This window comes from Herpailurus yagouaroundi, unplaced genomic scaffold, assembly GCF_014898765.1.
Source record: "Herpailurus yagouaroundi ecotype Mexico unplaced genomic scaffold, PumYag 182, whole genome shotgun sequence".
NCBI classification, from domain to species: Eukaryota; Metazoa; Chordata; class Mammalia; order Carnivora; family Felidae; genus Herpailurus; species Herpailurus yagouaroundi.
In genome coordinates this window covers 13,717,441-13,737,982 of record NW_024412413.1, presented here as the reverse complement: position 1 = coordinate 13,737,982, position 20,542 = coordinate 13,717,441, and the positions used below count along the sequence as shown (strand labels likewise).

Here is a 20,542-nt window from a genome sequence, read left to right as displayed (position 1 = left end):
GGATGTGGAGAAACTAGACCCTCGTGCACCATTGCTGGGAGGATAAAATGGTACAGCTGCTGTGGAAAAGAATATGGTGTTCTCTGGAATAATTAAACATAGAATTACCATATGATCCAGCAATCCCACCTCTAGGTATATAGCCGGAAGAACTGGAAGCAGGGTCTCAAAGAGATATTTGCACACCCACGTTCACTGCAGCATTATTTACAATACCCAGAGGTGGGAGCAAACCCGAGTGTGCAGTGTCAGATGAACGGATGAACAAAATGTGGGCTATACATTCAGTGAAATATTATTCAGCCTTAAAAAGGAAGGGGATCCTGTCTCATACTATAACTGAACTTTGAGGACGTCATGGTAAGTGAAACGAGCTAATCTCAAACACAAGTACTGGGGCACCTGGGTGGCTCAGTCGGTTGAACGTCCGACTTCGGCTCAGGTCATGATCTCGCAGTTCGTGAGTTTGAGCCCCGTGTCGTTCGTTCCCTGTGCTGACAGCTCAGAGCCTGGAGCCTGCTTCAGATTCTGTGTCTCCCTCTCTCTCTGCCTCTCTCTCTCTCTCTCTCTCTCTCTCTCTCTCTCTCAAAAATAAAGAAACATTAAAAATAAATAAATTAATGGGGTGCCTCATTCAGTTAAGCATCCAACTCTTGATCTCAGTCATCATCTCACAGCTTGCGAGTTCGAGCCCCATGTTGGGCTCTGCACTGACAGTGCGGAGCCTGCTTGGGATTCTCTCTCCCTCTCTCTCAGCCCCTACCCTACTTGTGCTCTCTCTCTTTCTCTCAAAATAAATACATAAACTCAAAATAATTTTTTAAATAATAAATTAACATTAAAAAAATCAAAGGTAGAGTAGAGCTATATATACTGATGTTGGATATCAATTGCTTAATTAATATGGATATGGATTAATATGGATATTAATTAATATGGATATTAGTTACTCCAAGATATTTAAAAACAAACAAGAAGTAAAATTATTTTTTTGAAAAAGATGCACATCAGGGCACCTGGGTGGCTCAGCTGGTTAAGTGTCCGACTTCAGCTCAGGTCATCATCTCGCGGTCTGTGAGTTCAAGCCCCACGTCAGGCCCTGTGCCGACAGCTTGGAGCCTGGAGCCTGCTTCCAATTTCGTGTCTCCCCCTCTCTCTGCCCCTTCCCTGCTCATGCTCTGTCTCTCTCTCTCCCTCTCTCTCTCTCTGTCAAAAATAAATAAACATCTTTTTTTTAAAATTTTTTTTTTCAACGTTTATTTATTTTGGGGACAGAGAGAGACAGAGCATGAACGGGGGAGGGGCAGAGAGAGAGAGGGAGACACAGAATCGGAAACAGGCTCCAGGCTCCGAGCCATCAGCCCAGAGCCTGACGCGGGGCTCGAACTCACGGACCGCGAGATCGTGACCTGGCTGAAGTCGGACGCTCAACCGACTGCGCCACCCAGGCGCCCCAAAAAATAAATAAACATCTTAAAATAAAAATAAAATTTAAAAAAAGTCTGACCTTCAAAGTTAGCCACATTTTCCTGAAGCTTTCTAGAAAAGCTCACCTGGGCTCTGGCCCTTAGCTGGTCAAAGAAAGCCTGTGGCAAGAAACACTCTGTCCAAAGAGAATACTACAAACTCATAATACATTGGAGCCAGAACCAAATTTGGCTACTGGAAGAAGGGTCCTTACCCTGGCCGCCTTCTAACTCAAGGTTCTCATCAGGATTCCCTGGAAGACTTGTTAAAGACAGATGGCTGGGGGCGCCTGGGTGGCTCAGTCGGTTAAGCATCTGACTTCGGCTCAGGTCATGATCTCACGGTTCGTGAGTTTGAGCCCCGCATTGGGCTCTGGTGCCGACAGCTCGGAGCCTGGAGCCACTTCGGATTCCGTGCCTCCCTCTCTCTCTGCCCCTCCCCTGCTCACACTCTCTCTCTCTCTCAAAAATAAGTAACAAAACATTAAAAGAAAAAAAGACAAGTACTGTCTGGCCCCATTTATATGAAGTATTTATTTATTTTTTTTTTTTTTAAATTTTTTTTTCAACGTTTATTTATTTTTGGGACAGAGAGAGACAGAGCATGAACGGGGGAGGGGCAGAGGGAGACACAGAATCAGAAACAGGCTCCAGGCTCTGAGCCATCAGCCCAGAGCCCGACGCGGGGCTCGAACTCCCGGACCGCGAGATCGTGACCTGGCTGAAGTCGGACGCTTAACCGACTGCGCCACCCAGGCGCCCCATATATGAAGTATTTAAAGTAGACACATTTACAGGAAGCAGAATGGTGGTTGTCAGGGTCTGGAGGGAGGGGGAGGGAAAAATGGGAGAGTTGCTGTTTAACAGACATAGTTTATTGTGCAAGATGAAAAAGTTCTAGAGATGTGTTGAACAACCGTGTGAATATACTTATCACTACTGAAACACACATCTCTTTTTTAAGAGAGTACATTTCATGTTAAGTGGCTTTGCTGTACCACAATTAAAAACAAAAAAGAGGGGCGCCTGGGTGGCGCAGTCGGTTAAGCGTCCCACTTCAGCCAGGGCACGATCTTGCGGTCCGTGAGTTCGAGCCCCGCGTCAGGCTCTGGGCTGATGGCTCGGAGCCTGGAGCCTGTTTCCGATTCTGTGTCTCCCTCTCTCTCTCTGCCCCTCCCCCGTTCATGCTCTGTCTCTCTCTGTCCCAAAAATAAAAATAAACGTTGAAAAAAAAATTAAAAAAACAAAAAACAAAAAACAAAAAAGATTTACAATGTAGACCTGCACTTTTTAGCCATGTAGCCTCACCAAGCCCAAGCTTCCACAGCTATAAATTTAGGATGATTAAGAGTCCAGGAGCTCACACACATAGCAAACACTTGCTCACAAAGTGAAAGCAGACATGGTTAGCATCATTCTCACCAAAAGCCCTGCCCGCTTCTTTTCGTGGTGTTCGTGCCCCGGTCAAGCTGGATGGCTTGCTGGGTTTCTTTGCTTCCGTAATGTGCCCTTGATTTAATATGCCCTAGTCCTTCACCTCACTTAACAAACTCCTCCCCATCTTTCAAGATACACTAGCACCTAATGGAACCTCAGTTTCTCCATCTATAAAGAAGGGGTAAAAATTTCTCAACTCACAGAAATCTGGACAGATTAACTGAGATGATTCATCATCTTACAGGAGCCTGGCATCCTGTAAGTAGGAGAGATGTATCAGAAATCAGTAGTGTTACTATTAATGTAAGAGTTTATAGTATGCTGAAGGGTCCACCACCTTCACGGTATTGAGCCTTAAATATTCTTGAAGGTCAGACATCAGTTTCTTTCCTTCTGCCCTTATCACCAACTCTCCTTCAAGTAAGGATTGGGATAGTCTTTCCCCCACTATTGAAAAGACGGGTTTCAGAGCTGCCCAATTCCCTCTGCTATGTCAAATGTTGGTGCTTCCTTCACCTTCCTCCCATACAAGAGGGTAGAAGACACAGGAACATGGAAATGAACCACTGGAATCATTCGTTATTTCGGCCTTGGTGGCAACTGTGTAAAATTAGGACAGATCCTTTATTTTGCTCAACTTCAGCTTCATCATCTTTAACACGAGAGGGTTGTACCTTTACTTGTTGTTCTTAATGGTACATTTTAGAAATAAAATATAGTAAGAGAGTACAATATAGAAAAGAGATCAAGGCAGGACTGCTCCAGGGTAAGCACAGACAAGAGATTGCAGGAGACAGGGCCCCTTGCCATTGTCACGGTGAGGTGGCCACCTCCAAGACTGCCTCCAAAGATCCCTGCCAGCTTGTGTAACCCTTGAATAATCTCTCTTATGCTGTATCAGGGTCGGTCTGTATGACCAATAGCACTGGGCAGAAGTAACAGTATATGATATCCAATGCTAGATCATAAAAAAAAGACTGTGGTTTCTGCCTTGTTCTGCACTTATTCGGGGGGGAAGCCAGCTGCTACAATGTGAAAACGCTCAAGCAACCCTAAGGGACTGAGGTCCCAGCCATGCCTCTGTGCCGTCTCTGAAGCAGGTCCCCGTCAAGCTGACAGATGGTCACAGCCCCCACAGACAACTGCAACCCCACGAGAAAACTACAGACACAATGTCCGACTAAGCTGCCCCCAGATTCCTGACTTTCATAAACTGTACGACAAATAGATGCTTGTTACTTGAAGCCATTGGGTTTGGGGGATAAGTTGGTGTGAAACAGTAATTACCAGATTCAGGGACAGGAGGGAACCTAAGTTACCACTGTAGGAGCTAGGGTTCCCTGAAAATCAACACGTAAGAAAATCCTACTAAGTTTCTTCCAGTTGTACCCATTCCCTAATTCCAAGGCCTGACATTTAGGGAAGATATTTTAGCAGATTTACATCCTTGAAGGAGCCCCAAAGACCGCCTATGAAGCTAACGAAATCTGAATCCAAATGTTGCAACAGCATCTTCCAAGAGCAACATGCATATGGGAGGATGGCAGGCAAGCCCTCCACTGCTGAGTTATTCCATAAAATCCTCAAAGTAAAAACAATAGATCGAAATACCGTATAGTTAGTTAGGGGCCCAGAAAACGAAGCTGCAAGATGTCAAGTTTTATAAACATAATGCCTAACGTAAAACAGTACACCTCTACTAAGTTAACAAATGCAGTCACAATCTGGAAGGCAATTTAAAACAGAACTTCTTTTATAAGAACAGACATACCCTTGCCTCAACCTAGTGAGAAATGAGTATCCCTCACAGGGCTACCATAGCCCCCAAGGGAAAGATGACCTCCATCATGCCTGGTCACCCTGAAGCCTTCAAGGTGGGGCACCTGCCAGACTGGGGCTGTAAGTGTGGGTCCCGGGCGCTCTAACTCACAGAGCGGGAGTGCAATGGTTCCAAGCACAGGTTCTAGAAGCAAACTGCTTAGGTTTAAATTTGACCTCTGCCACTTCCAGGCAGTATGACTTTGAAGTAATTATTGAACCTTTCTTAGCAGCCTTCTAATGGGTAAAACAAAGTATGCTGCTGTGTGGACCGAATGAGATATTTTATGTAAATTTTAGCATAGTGTCTGATCTACTTTAAAGGCTGAGTAAATGTTAACTTTTATTACTATTACATTAATACTAAGAGATGAAGCTCAAAGCACAGTGCAGAAGGTGAGACATACTTCCCTAATGGTGGTCTCACATCAGAGAGTACGATTCACTTGATCTCCCATAATAACAATATTAATTGTTGCCATATTACAGTATATCCACAAATGCTTGACATTCCTCCCACTGAAAGATGAGAAATGTGTATCCTTTTACCCACGAAACTGGGTGAACTGTTTCAACTAACAGATTACACTATCAGCAGAAGTGATACTGTGTGACTTCTGAGGCCAAGTCATAAAAAGTGCTTCTGTTGTATCTTGGTCACTGGAGTACTTGTACTTAGTCTTCAGCTGCTACAGAGGCAGCCGACTGCCCTGGGGCCGCCATGTTGTAAGGAAGCCCAAACCAGCCATAGGGGCAGACACAGAGAGGCCTTGAGTCTACAACAGGAAAGAAGGATTCTGGGTCAGAGCCCGCTGCTCCAGCCCTCGCTGCTCAGCTCCAGCCACGAACTAATGGCAACTACATGAGGGACCCCCAAACCAGAACTGTTCACCCAAGCCCTTTCCAAATCCTTGACCCCAAAAAACCAGAGAGCTAATAAAATGATCACTATTGTTTTAAGCCATTACATTTTAGGTATGTGTTAGGCAGCATTAGGAAAGTGGACCACCCAGAGTAAGTATATGTGACACTCTTGCAGAATTAGTTTCCCAGCCGCTATCTCGTTTCTGCCTTACAACTGCACTGGGAAGAACATATTATAACTCTCATTTTGTAATGATGAAATAGACTACAAGAGGGTAACTGAATCACCCAAGCTCACATGACTAGTGACTGACAAAGCAAAGATTCCTGGTCAGGAATTTGGATTCCGAGGTCGGTGACTTCTCAGCTGCACCAGAGCGGACTCTCAGAATTCACCAGAACCAGAAATGCAAGAAAAATACACAGATCCATACGCACGCTGGCCCGAGTGGAAATCAAAGAGGATTATTCTGCTCCAAGTTCCATGGCACACAGAAACCAGTGCCTTGCTGAAACAGCATTGCCCTGACAACAGAGAAAGGCAAGAATAAAATGGACAGCTATTTGAAGGCCACATAATTAGGAACGATAAGAAGGCACAGGGACTGGCGAAGGCCCATTGTTTCCATCACCAGATATCTCGGCTGACAGCCTGGCATCATTACAGAAGACTTTCCAGAAATACTTGTCATACCCCAGAGAAGTTTCAGTGCAACAAGAGAGGATGACAACATCCCCGGTTATGAGGCGCTGTGCTCTGACAGGGTGTCAGGACCAGCTTTGGCGCTTGTAATCGCAAAGTGTCGTGACGAAGGGAGACTTCTACTTTGACGCCACTCGCCACTAACTGACATTTCTTGTTCGCTTCTATGGCTTCTTCACTGAAATCTTTAAAGACACCGAGTGATGGAGACAGAGAAAGTGTTTATACTGTAATGGGTATGAAGTCAGCATCTCATGGTAAATGTGGACCCAGGAGACCACGCTGAGACAAGATGCCAGCAAGATGAAGACTTCCAAATTCATCTACGGAAACTCTGAACAGGACCAGGGTTTCATCACAGATAATTCTACCAAAACCAACCTTAAGGACCTAAGAAGTAACATTATCAAGACACACAGGGAAAGCAAAGAAAAATGAAGAAATCTTAATTCCCAGGTGCAAGTCAAAAGACTTTTAAAAGAGAAGTTATGATAAGAATCAACAATCCCAAGATCTTAATTCCTATGGTGCTACTTTATCTTTCAAAGAGCAAAGGGATATAGAGAACCCCATTGTTTATGTTGTGCCTTCAAGCAGTGGCTTCCAAACATGCCCCACTATCTCGAATCACCTGCACAGATTTCTTTAAGGCCCATGTTCTTGCAGCCTACACTCAGAGATCCTCAAGTAATAGGCTGAGGGTGGGTCCCAAGAAGATGCATTTTGGGTACCCAATTCTAGTCACAACTGAGTCTGGGCACAACCCATGTGATAGGGAATGTTCACTGTAACCCTAACATCTGTTCTCTCGAGTGGCAGAGCTCCAAAATGTTAGCAGAGAACATGGTTTCCTTGGATAAAAACCCAACTTTTCCAGGCTCCCTTGCAGCTAGATGGCAGCTGCCAACAGCCCTGCAGTAATGTTTTTCCGCAACGTGCTCCAAGGGGAACAGATGGTGAAATGTCTAACACATGTTATTAAAGGAAGGTGACATGCCCTGCCTTATCGCTGCTTCCTTCCTGCCTGCTGGATGGCATGCACAGATATGACCAGTGCTGGGACAGTCATTATGGACAATGAGACCCCCTTGGGAATGCCAGTCAAGCAAGCTGAGCGAAACATAAAGGAAGCCTGTATCCCTAAAACAGACATCCCCACTCAAAAGGTCTCCAGCCTTCTTAAGCTTCAAGAGAAGACTCAAAGCCATGGTTAGCTGGGATGTTTTGACACTTAAAAGTGAAATCTAATGCCAATAACAACATTTTAGAGCTTGCCTCTAGTTCTAATATATATCGTCACCCCTGACATAGTACGAGGCAGGAGCTTGATTTTTATCTTGTTACCGGTAATTTACAATCGAGGAAACTGAGACACAGAAAATGATACAACCTGCTTGTTGCCACATGGCTATGAAGCTGCGATGGGGTCAGGATGTAGGTCAATGTACCACCAGCCTCAGTAGCTGTTTTGCCTACACGATTTTGCAAGGCACTCCAGGCAGAGCCCTCGTTAGAAATAGGAGGTGTATCTCTGAAAACTGAACGGGGGGAAGGGAGCTGCTGGCCAGACAGACCGTGGTAGGAAGAGAAAGCCCCCTATTTTCTCCCTCTGCTCTACATGTGTCCTCCTTTTTTCTTTTCCTTTCCCCTCTCCACTTTTTACCTCCTTGATGCTCGGGCAGCTGAGTGGGTCTCAGTCATAACGGCATAAATACACTTCCCCCCTCTGGGCCCTCCTACCTGGGCCATAACCTGAGAGCAGACAACATGCAAGAGAGCAAGCAAGCCTTCTCCCAGGCAAGAATACAAGTTCTCAAAACTACAGCCCTCCCAGACCAGCCTAAAGTGGGGGAAGTTGATAACACTGCCGAGTCCCCATTTTTGAAGATGTAAAAGAGAGATACTCAGTACCACGGGCCACTGGCGATGGCAGTGGAAGGTTACGTGGATGGGACCAGGCATGCAGGCAGGACTGAATAAACCCACAGCTTTTAACAAGTCCTGATGTTCCCAACTCGCTGTTTCTTGAACATTTCTTCCTCCACGCCCCACCTCAACATGAGACAAGAGGAGTTTGGTTCATTGCTATTTCCCAGCACAGGGAACAGCATGGGATACATAACGGAGGCTCAGTAACTACTGGACGAAAGAATGGAAGAATGAATGAAAATACAGTTCGATCATGTCCTGGCCCAGGCTGTCTGTGCTTCCTGACCAGCCCCCCATGTCCTGCATTCTTTCTCACCTTGCTTCCTATTCTTCATACTCTCATGTACACTTCTCACTGGACAGCCTCCATCTACCTGCGTCCACCTCTCCACCCCTCATCCAGGCTGGAGAGACCATGACAAATCCTCCCAGCCCAAGGGCTCTCCTCCTTCACTACTGACCTTCCCCAGACCTGAGTCTATGTTGCTCAGCAAGCCCTACATTCCCTGACTGCAGTATGAGCAACAGAACCAAGGACTCCCCTCACATGAACAACATGTTGCTGTTTGCCAAGTGTTTTCAGGGGGGTTGAAGTCTAGCATTCTGAGAATGTGGCCAGGAAATGGAATAAAGCAACAGCAGGTAATATATCTAACCAAAATTAACAAAAGTTAACCACAATTGAACACATATTACGAACCAGGTTCCGTCTGTGGCTTTATATGGCCCATCCCTTTTACTTCTCATAAATCCCCCATGAAGCAGAAATTATTTTCTCAAATTTATTGGTGAGGCATCTGAAGTTCAGAGAGGTCAGGTAACTTGCTCCGGCACCTATGGCAGAAACCATCAGAGCTGGGATTTGAACTCGGGCGTGTCTGGGTCACAAAAGGCCTTGCTCTTAACAGGGGTGCTCTAATTCCTGTCCTTGGGAACCGGGAGAAGCAGGAAATGAACATGCATGCCATTGCGTTCAGGGCACACAGAAGCACAAACAAGAGGGGTGAGGGCGGTAGGGAGAAGGGGCGGGTAAGTTCTCCAAATGCCCAAAGAGTTACTAACACAGAAAGCATACTCTAAAAGTGGGGAGCAGGATATTCAGTTGTAAAAGTTCAAGACACTGCCTTAGAGAAGCAACAGGTCTCTGGTTCTCCAGAAACTGATCGTTAAGTCAGGAAGGAGGTGGCCAAGGGAACTGTTGCCCAGCAAGGCCACAACTCCAGGTCCACCACTCACACTGTAGTCTAAATTAACAGGTGTCCCCAGGAAGACAACTAGGCGTACAGACCCTGAGTGGGTCAAAAGGAACCGCAAAGAAGGAAGCGGTGGTTTCCATCCCTTTGCTCCTCGTAAGCTCTCTGTGCTGGAGGCCTTCTCGTACCCACTTTTCAGATGGCAAGGCTGAGGCTCAGAGAGGCTAATCGACTGGCCAGGCCACACGGCAACGGTAGCGGCCGTGCAAGGTTCCCACGTAGGCCCGAGTCAAAAATGCCAGCCCTTCGCGGGCACCTGGCGGTGCTTCCCGGTGGCGTCTGCGAGGGGTGAGGGCCGCTGGCCTCTGGACCACCGCCCCCGGGGTGCTCTTTACCTCACACTTCTCCACGACCGGCTGCTGCCCGCACTCCGAGCTGTTGCCCGCCACGATGCCTGCGCGGAGGTTCTCGCTGTCCCCGGTCCCCTCCTCCATGGAGTAGGTCTTGTTGTGGTTGCCGCGGCGGTGGGCTGGGGCGCGGCCCTGCGCCAGGCTGAGCTGCCGGCGCAGCGCGCGGTTCTCCTCCTCCACCTCGCGCACGCGCACCTCCAGGCTCTCGCGCTCCCGCTGGCCGGCGGCCGCGTACCGGGGGCTGTGCGGCTGCGACTCCAGCGGAGACAGGGACACCGGCTTCCCATCTGGGGAGGCGGAAAGACCGGGGGACGGTTAACCGCGACGAAGCACACCGCGAGCCCCGACCCGCACCCCACGCATCTGTTCCGCTCACGAGGGAAGGTGGATCCAAAGTGAGTGACCAAGAGATGCGTCCAGACTGACCTGGGGACAGAGTTGAGAACAGAATGACTTAGGAGGTGATAAAAAGTAACATGCTATTTAGAGAAGACAATCATAATTTTTCCTAACTAAATACCCTGTCGTCTTTTCCCACCTTGGCACATTTCCTGGTAGGCGTTTTTCTTCTGGATAAAACACACATGAATATGAAGAAATAGCAGGAGGAAGGGAAAGAGGAAAAGGAGAAAGTGGAAGAGGGCAAAAAGAACAAATATTAATAACGACAGAAGTTTATTTTGGTCTTCCTATGTGAACTCCTATTCATCCTTCAAAACCCTGTTTCTGAAGTATCACCTCCCAGGAGTGTCAGAATTAGTCCCCAGGTCTCTCTTATGTCTCATCCTATACACTCTCCACTTAAATACAGTTTCATAAGAGGCCCTATAGAGAGCTATGGATCTTTAAAACATTTTATTAATGCAACATCCCCATCTCCCAAAGGTACTTAGCATACCACATCTTGTACACAGGTGCCCCAGGAACACGACACACTCAAAGCTGTCTGTCCTCCCTGTTCCTATGCTGCAGACATCCCAGTATCCAGCTACAACACGGCTGCCTTAGGGACTACTAAGCAAAAATAACATCTCTAGAAAATTACCCTCTCTTAGCCATCCGCCAAAAAAGAAGCTTCTCATTTTCCATACTTCAAGTTTTTCTTCTTCCTGCTCAGACCCCACTGAGCTTCCAAACCATCCCAGAGAGTCTCTGCAACCCACAAAACTTGAGGATCAAAGAATGCAATGAATTACACCCTGCGGGGTTCACCTGTGCTGCTGAACTGAGTCGGCCTCTGCCCAGGGCTTTTTGATGTGTCTCTGGGCCTTCACAAACATGACTCATATCTCTCCCTCTTAATCACCTCGGGGTTAAACACCTGAGCTCCTGGCCCCCTCCTATCAATGTGGCATATAGGACTCACTGCATCCCACTGCCCAGGACCACAGATCAAAGGCCGAGGCTGAATGTGTGGGTACACAGAATCACAGTGGCTTAGGGTTGTATTGTCCCCAAGCTGGCCAATTACAAACTCTAACCCAGGCTTTTGAAACCTGTTTCCCTCTTTGGTAAAACCAAATTAGTTCCACTGAGAATAAAAACGAATAGGCCACTGACGGCAATTGTGTTTGCTCAACTGGCATCCACCCTTCGAGCAGGGGTGGGGAGAGATGAGCATCAGGGCCCCGCTATGCATCCGTGCAGTGCTGGGTAGTTCCGTGCTGATAATGTCTTAGGTTATTCCAACAAAAACAGGTGTCAGACTCTAAACACTTAAGCCTTCCTGTTGGGGTGGAGCCTGAGCAGAAATAAAGTTTCCATGACTGTATGGGGCCACGCCCCTGCTTTCGTGCTGGGAGGTAAGAGTTCTGGGGCTTGAGCGGTCTTCTTTCTTATGGAAACAAAACAAAACACCAGAACATTTAGGAAGGCACCCAGAAGCTCCGGAAAATTCACAACAAAAGAAAATGAGAAATTTGTTCTTTGGAGGGATTACTTAAATGCTCTGAGCTTCAGTTTTCCAGTCTCTGAAATGGGAACAGAAACGCTAACCTCACAGGCACAATGGGAGGCTTAAGTAAGGTATGGAAATACAAAGCTCTGGGCGCTTTGTTTCTTATTGGGCAAACAGTTCCAGTAGTTTCCAATGAGAGTGAGTGGTATTATAAGTAAGCTGAGTTGATGACATAAATTAGCGTGTTAAAGGCTGTACATTTTCTGAACTCGGGGCTGTTCTCTGAGTAGTGTATGGGAGAAAAGGGCCAACAAACCTTGGCTTATTCTGATCTGTGGCATCTCTGAACCTTCTTCCCTTCAGCCTCAGTGAGGTCCAAGTTCATCCAGAAGCAAAGTGGAGGAGTGGGTAGGCTCCCAGGGGGACCTCATCACTTCCTCTGGCTCCCCTCCCAAAAGCCCCACATTTTGCATGCCTATAATTCTTTGATTATGTGCTTATAAATAAAGTCATAATTATGTAATCCCCAAGCAATTACAATTCCAAGGGTAGCAAGGGGGAAATGCTATCAATATTCTTTAGACCCCAAATGGTGTATTTTTTTGTTTTTTTGTTTTATGTTTATTTTTGAGAGAGAGAGAGCAAGAATAGGGGAGGGGCAGACAGAGAGGAAGACACAGAATCTTAAACAGGCTCCAGACTCTGAGCTGTCAGCACAGATCCCAACATGGGGCTCGAACTCATGAACTGGGAGATCATGACCTAAGCCGCAGTCAGATGCTTAAGTGACTGAGCCACCCAGGCGCCCCTGGACCCCAAATGGTTTTAACCAAACTTAGCTCTCCAAGGCCTGCAGGTGTTTTCTTCACTCTATAGATTTCTCAGGGTGCCTGAGTGGCTCAGTAGGTTAAGTGTCTGACTCTTTGTTTTGGCTCAGGTCATGGTATCACAGGTCATGAGTTCAAGCCCCATATAGGGCTCTGCACTGACAGTGTGGAGCCTGCTTGGGATTCTCTCTCTCTCTCTCTCTCTCTCTCTCTCTCTCTCTCTGCCCCTCCCCTGCTTGCACTCTAACTACATAAACTTGAAAAATAAAATAAAAAATAAAGCTCTATGGATTTCTCAACCATGAAGACACACGAAATGATAAATGCCAGGCCTTAAGGAGGCGAACCAATGTTGGGAAAGGCAACATGTATGCTGTGCCCTACACCTGGCATATAGGAAGTGCTCAATCAAGAGCAGAATTCTGGTTTGTTCTAAAGGTAGGCTGTCCTGAGCTGCCCTTCCTCTTCCTTGGCCAGGTTCAGCTTCTGGAAGGGAGCATACTGGAGATGTGCCTCAGGCCCTTCTCAGCTGACTTTCCCTGCCTCGTGTGCACAGGGACCCTGTGTCTCTTCCCTGGCGAATGGATCCCAATGCCGCTTGATACCAAAGGGACCTGTTGCTCTGCCAAGTTCACGGCTCATTCTAATTTCATTCATCCTGATTCTTGCTTTTGTTCCTGGGCTACTCATCTCTCTGGTTCCTGACCTCTTTGTTTTGGCTTGTCCTAGCCCTCTGGGTGGGGAGGGGGAAGGGTTAGGACAGCGAAAGTTCACCTTTTCAGAAGTGCTTTGCAAACACCAGTGATGGGGACATCTTATGGGTTCTGGTCTCTCCCGGGAGTGCTCCCCTAGCTCTGGGTACAGCTTGTCACTGCAAGGCCCATCACGTGGGATTTTATGGCCTATGTCGACAGCTGTGCCCACACCAGTACTTCTCAGACCATCAGTGGAAAAGAATCAATTTTCCTCCCAACCAATCCTGGATAAAAATTTGGCCCTAACACATGTACCCAGTACACAGCTTGACCCACATGCAATACAGCACATGAATTTGACAAAGTGGCCTATACCCTCCTCATCAAGTCTACTGATCACATGCTTGGGCTGCCACAAAGTCCAATTTCTCTAGAAGTTTCTTATATAATTTTCATACTTCCTTGTTGTAGAACACTTTGGGCACTGTGATGTTTCATTTTGTGTGTCACTTGACTGGGCCACAGGGTGCCCAGATATTTGGTCAAACATTATTCTGAGTGTTTCTGGAGGAGCTTAACCCTTTGAATCAGCACACTGAGTAAAGCAGGTTGCCCTCCCTAATGTGGGTGGGCCTCGTCCAATCAGTTGAAGGCCTCAAAAGAACAAAAGGGCTCACCCTCTCCTCTGTAAGAAACTTCCTCCTACTTGACAGCCTTCAGACTGGGAAAATTGTGGGGTTTTTTGTTTGTTTTGTTTTTTCCCTCCCGCCTTTGGTTATGAACGGAAACACTGGCTCTTCCTAGGTCTGAAGGCTACTAGCGTTTTGAATGGTATTACATCGTCAGTTTTCCTGGGTCTCTAGCTTGCCAATCACCCTGCAGATCCTGGCACTTGACCAAATCCATAACCGCAAAAGGCAATTATAATAAATCTCTTTACACACACAAATGCATGCAAACCCTAGTAATCTATTTCTCTGGAGAACCCTAATGCAGGGACCAAGAACAGGGACCAAGAACAGAACTGGCAAGAACAGTCTGCCACACTGAGTGGCACGGCCCCAAACCTGGTCTCTCTATCCTCAGGGCCTGGCACCCTGCCTGTACTTGACAAACATTTGAGGAAGGGATAGAGGGAAGGAATGGCATCTAGAAAAAAGGGCATAAAAAATTGATCTAGCAAATCTTAAACTACCAGTTACTTAAAAAGTGGCCTCATCATATACAAAAAAGAAAAACGTGGCCTCATGATAATATTAAGTGCTTAAGGAGAGGGAGAAATATCCAAGAAAAGGAAACCAGGTAGAGTTATTCTGAATCCCAGACGCTTATAAGAAAGAACTGAATTTGAGTTACAGTTCCACTTACTAATAAATAACAGTCTTAGGCGAAGGACTTAACTTCTCTGTGACTCAGTGTCCCCATCTATAAAATGGGGGGGCCGGCGTATGTGTGTATGTATATTACTTAGCATCAGGCCTAATCAGAGGAGACACACGAATTTCCTCTTTCCTCCTACCCTACCGCACAAAACCTGGAAGCAAGAGAAGATCCCTCATTCTGAGTTCCTTTACTTTTGCTTCTCTATTACCTTCCCTTCCAGGTCCTATTATTCAGATACACACAGTCTATTTGTACACATGGTACATCTCTGTCACATAATGCCTATATGTGTTGATCCACGGTTCAGCCCACTTGAGAGTTTAAAATGTCAGAACAGACATTATTCAAAAGCTTAGTTGACAGCATCTCCCTCCTCCCTCCCAAATTCTCAACAAACGTGAATTTATCATCAGATCTGAATTTCTGAATCCACTTGAGATGAATGCTCTGAATTAAGAAGCAAAACATCTAAGATTGAGAACAAAAAAGGTAAATTGAAAATCAACCTCTGTGCAGTGTGGTGACAGAGATTAGGGACTTGCCATCCAAAATGTTCTAAGTGACGACCTGAATCAATTTGTGTGCACTGAATCGCTCTGGATCTCTCCAGAGTGCTAGTGCATTGTGTGTGACATCCACCACCAGAACTGCGGGTGGGGAGGGGATCTTAACAGAGGCAGGGTCAGGACCTGGGTGGCCTCCCAGCCCTTAGGCCACCCATGTAGGGGACTCCACCAGCCCCTTCCAGTGGGGACAGACCTAGATCTCTCTAGTCAAGGACACCAAAATTCTACACTCATGCCCAGATTTCAGGAAGCCTGTCATTCTGTATCATTCTACCCACGACAAAGACACTGCATCCTTAACCTTTATGCAGCAAAATCCCCCTACGTACAATCTGTCACCAGGGCCTGAAGATTCTTCCTTCCCCGTGTTTAAAGTACTTGCTTCTATCACTATATTTCAAGCATTCCATCCCAAACCAATTCTTTTAATCTTATTCTAAACCAGGGGTCAAACTTTTTCTGTAAATATCCAGAAAATAAATACATTTTACACTGCAGGCAATACAGCCTCTGATGCAAGTACTCAGCTCTGCCAGTTCAGCACAAAAGCAGCCACAGAAATGTGTAACACATGGGCATGGCTGTGTACCAATAAAACTTTATTTACAAAAACAAGTAGTGGGCCAGATTTGGCCCATGGGCCATAGTTTGTGAGCCCCTGTCCTAAGAACATTGGCCTCCAATCTCTCCCTATTTCTGCCAGCTTCACTCACAGATGCCAGGGATAACGTTCTTCAACCCTATTGGTACCGCATCCTACATTGTGACAGTGCACAGAAGCAATTCCATCTACTTTAAGGTCCTCTATCGTTTTCAACAAACACTTGGTCACCATTCCTAGTGAGCACAAGCCCGTGCGTGGAAGCCGTGTGTGCCGTCTCATTTGATTTAGCAACACTAATGAAGCAGGCATTCTCACTTTCCCAGCTTGACTATGAAAGGGGGGCAGGAGGGAAACAAGAAATAAGACACACGAGTTGACTTGTTCAAGGTCATCCCAGCAGCAAATGGCAGAGGGAGAGTCTTGAACCCAGATTCACTGGCTCCTGATCAATGGCCCTTTTATGTTCTAAACCAGAATGTCTCCCGCTCGTCCTCTCTCCAGACAAGTCCAGTCTAACTTTTGTGTTGCCTCTGCTTCATTTCCTGGTCCCTTTGCCCAGTGGTTCTCAATTCTGGCTGCCGTTACAATCCCCTGGGTAACTTCTACGGAATCCCAATGTCCTTACGCCCCCTCTCCAATGAATTAGCTCAGAGGTGGGAATCCAGTTAGCATTTTTAGAAGCAGCCACTCTCATGGGGTCCTCCTGTACAGTCAAGGTTGAGAAACCCTGATTTAGGCATTTCCCCCCAATCTTCTAAGGCACCATAACCCCCCACTTGCAAGTGTGCCTGTTGGCTCCTGAAGGCAAATTTCAGAAATGGCTCAGGTGCAAAGGAGGTCTTAGCATTGCCACACTCAATTCCATTACTGCTCTGACACTGGGCTCCCGTTTCCCAGCCCGAGTCTCAACTGTATTCTTAGGACAGCTCCTATTGTATAACGCAGGACCTTCCTGAATTCCTAGAAGCTAGGTTGCCCGGTGTTCTAGTTCATTCAAGCTTGGGGCTGTTTTGATCCTGTCAATGCCTCCCTTTCCAAAGCAGCTACCCACCACCACCCCCCACCTGCTCCCAGACCTTCCAGCTTCCCTGGTTCTAGGCTCCCTTCTCTTGACCCACAGGTCACTTCATGCCGAACGAATTCTCCAATTTCTCACCTTCCACATAAAGCTGTGTTCATTAAGTAAGCATTTTGTAATTTTTTAAAACACAATGTCCTCCTCTTTAATTAACATAAAAATTTCACACCTCAATACATTCTGAAATTGCAAAATAAATATTGCAGCCAGAGTCACTTCAGAAAAATTTAGAGAACTCAATTTCATCTTTAAAGTCTCACATTTAAAAAATTTTCGGGGGCGCCCGGGTGGCTCAGTCAGTGAAGCATCCAAATTCGGCTCAGGTCATGATCTCATGGTTTGTGGGTTCAAGCCCCACGTCGGGCTCTGTGCTGACAGCTTGGATCCTGGAGCCTGCTTCAGAGTCTGTGTGTGTGTGTGTGTGTGTCTCTCTCTCTCTCTGTCCCTCCCCTGCTCACACTCTGTCTCTCTCAAAAATAAAGAAAATGTAAAAAATAATAATAATTTAAAAAAACATATTTTTTTTAACATTTTGATCTATGGATGTCCATATGACAGCTGAATTGGATGTGGCACTAATTCTGGGCTGAGTAAGACACAAGGCTCAGCCTGGACACTTTCCTAATTCCAGAATTGTGGAACTAGACTTGCTGCAGGGAGGAACATGGCAGTGGTGATGAGCAAAGGCTGCTTACTTGTGTTGGGGTAAACAGGGAACATTTTACCCAAAAACTCCCCAAAGTGATTTTCTGGAAGTTGTCTTGGCAACCAAAGTAAACTTGAGTTCCAGCAAAGACCTTGGAGATCCTCTGGCAAAGACTAAACAAGTTAAGAAAACAGTTCCCCACAAGCTTCTAAAAAGCCAGGGAAAGAAGCCTGGTTCTGTTTCGTCATAATAGGCTAAATGCAATTTGACTTTTCTCCTCCAAGAAAGTATTTTCCAGAACCTTGCCTTAAAGAGCTTCATTAAGTCAAGAAAATGAAGACATTTTTAGCACCAATTTGCTATAATCCATAGCTGGGTTTTTGCTACAAGTGCTTGAAGTATATCTTAATGAGCAATGATGTCAATGTTTTGCCCCTTGAAACTTCAGGTTCAAGGACTTCAAAGCTCCAAATGTTTTCTGCCGAATATCCTAAGTTCTGGAAGTTTGAGACAGTTGGTCTCTGAATTACTATTCTCACAGCAGAGTAACTGAGTCTTTCCAGCTTTAGATCTGGCCAATTCTATTTCTCTTTGATTCCCAAGGAGTCTAAGTACAGACAGAAGGACCTTGTTGATAGCATTCAAACCATCACCAAACAAGGCAAAGGATAATGTGAGCAGTGCTCTATTTTTTATATGTTTGAACAATTTGACAGTGGGGTCCAGTTCTTCTCTTAGATCCCCGGAAATAACTACTGGGCATGGTGTGTCCCAGAAAATGTGAGGAGATAGTCACTCCAAATCTGGAAGAACAACCAGTGGGTAATAATAAATTCACATTCCAAGTAATCTTTGATTACCCTCTGTCCCCACTTAACTCATTAACTTCAATCACTTTTAGCATGGCCTCCAAGTCACCCAGTTTTTTTTTTTTTTGGTTTTTTTTTTTTTCAATGTTTATTTATTTTTGGGACAGAGAGAGACAGAGCATGAACGGGGGAGGGGCAGAGAGAGAGGGAGACACAGAATCGGAAACAGGCTCCAGGCTCTGAGCCATCAGCCCAGAGCCCCACGCAGGGCTCGAACTCACGGACCGCGAGATCGCAAGTCACCCAGTTTTCATAGTGGCCTCCAGTGGTTGAGTTTGGAAGGTGGTGTTTCCCCTTCCTTTGGTATCCTGAGCCACATTTCCTAGGTGTGCAACAGTTGAACACCATTCCCCTTCAGGGACCGTCCTCAACACTCCAAGGAAAACAGGCATGATGGTTTTATCCTTAGCAAAACATCAACTAGCCATCCTCACCGGAGTCATCAATATGGTGATCGACTATAGAATCAGACCCAGAAATATTCTAAAATTTCTTCTTTTATTTTCTCTTTGGCAGTATTCAAGATGAAAGATTTCCTAAGTTATTTTTCCACTGATCTAATTTAAAAAAAAAAAAATCCCAGCAATAAATGTGTTATTTTATATGAAATATTCATAGCCCTTATAAAATCCTACTAATAGGTTCCAAGAGTGGCAAATCATATGTGCTGGGGAGAGTCATATTTTACAGTAAAAATTTTGAACAAGGATTTGTGTGTGTGTGTGTGTGTGTGTGTGTGTGTGTGTGTGTGTTTTAACAAAATCTTGTTCAAATCAAGAGAACCACATGGGAGGACACTGTAGCAAAGTTTAAAATTTTTTACGCTGGTCACACTAAGGATGTTCAAAGCCATCCGTTTCTAATTATGTGAATCCACACTTGCCATAAAACTCAAACCGTCATTCTTGGTAGCCATATTAAGTATTTACCAAAAAGGAATTCTGTGATTTTTTTTTTTTTTTTTTTTTTTTTTAATGGGGAATGCTGACAATATCTGGTTTGGATGGCAAAGGGATAAAGATTTCACTGGCGGGTACCGGTGTTACAGGTCTCCAGACAAATCAGCAAAACTCTGGCCCCATCCCATTCTTGCTCCTTACCCTCCCCCGGGCGTTTAAGTCATCTTCTTTCAGGGGTGGAGTGTCACAGTGAAATTCACATCTACGGGAAAGAATTAGGGTCTCTTATTCTTTAAGAGAGAGTGTCTTTAAAGATTTTTTTCATTTTATTTATTTTATAGAGAGAGAGTGGGCAAGGGCAGGGGGTGGGGGGAGAAAGAATCTTAAGCAGGTACCTTGCTCAGCACAGAGATCCTGATGTGGGACTCGACCCCACGACCCTGGGATCATGACATGAGCTGAAATCAAGAGTCAGACACTCAGCTGACTAAGCCATCCAGGCGCCCCGCGTGTGACTGTAATTAGACTGCCTCAGACTCAAACAACAGTGCTCTGCTCTCCTAGGGAGGGACAGGGACTACCAAACAGCACTCTCAGACATCACTACTCTTCCCTGTGTTTGGAAGACAGTAGTCTCACAAATGCCCTAGGTAAGAGGAAAACTAACTGCAAAACAGGACTCAAAGTCTAGCGTGTTCTTCACGCCCTATGTCAGTGACAGCACTCAGTTTGCCCACCTCCAATCAGGCACACGCCAAGTCTGAGCAGAAGTTCTCTTCCTCTGCATTGGGTGGAAGTGAGGATTAACATAGGAGAAAACTCCTTGCTGGGACTTCTGGTGTTTCAGGTGGTCTAGCGTCAGTGAGGAGTGGCTGGGTCTGCATCACGTTCTCTGGGCCCTCTGACGTTCCCCCTCTCCTCCGCAGTGAACTGGTTTTGAGAGACAAAGCCACTGCCCTTCACACAACACTTACCCCACCGCCTGTGGCTATCATGCTGGTGCAGGGCACACAGCCCCAGGGGAACCCAACTCTGGCATGTGGTGCTCATGATACAGTTAAACCTGATGACATACTGAAAGGAAGAGGTTAGAAGGCAGGTCAGTAGGAGAAGTCAGTTAGTAGGGCTCTTCATGTGCACAGGGTTAAGTGGGTAATGGCCGTGGAACCCACAACAGCATGAGTGGCTGCCGCGAAGAACAATCTAACACGTTTCAACAAGAAGAGGAAGCAAATGTTTCTGTGAAGGTGGTTGATTC

General features: G+C 46.1%; 1 protein-coding gene across 3 annotated transcripts in view; it reads right to left on the bottom strand.

Moving 5' to 3' along the window:
* Positions 1 to 20,542, bottom strand: part of LARGE1 (LARGE xylosyl- and glucuronyltransferase 1) — a 545,419-nt gene that overhangs the window by 289,609 nt on the left and 235,268 nt on the right. For 2 of the 3 annotated variants that reach the window (XM_040490968.1, XM_040490969.1), the window contains exon 3: positions 9,806 to 10,107. The exons of the other annotated variant lie outside the window; for it this stretch is intronic. In XM_040490968.1, coding sequence (XP_040346902.1) covers positions 9,806 to 10,107 — 302 coding nt within the window. The remainder of the gene's footprint in view (positions 1 to 9,805; positions 10,108 to 20,542) is intronic. 3 annotated transcript variants of the gene reach the window in all.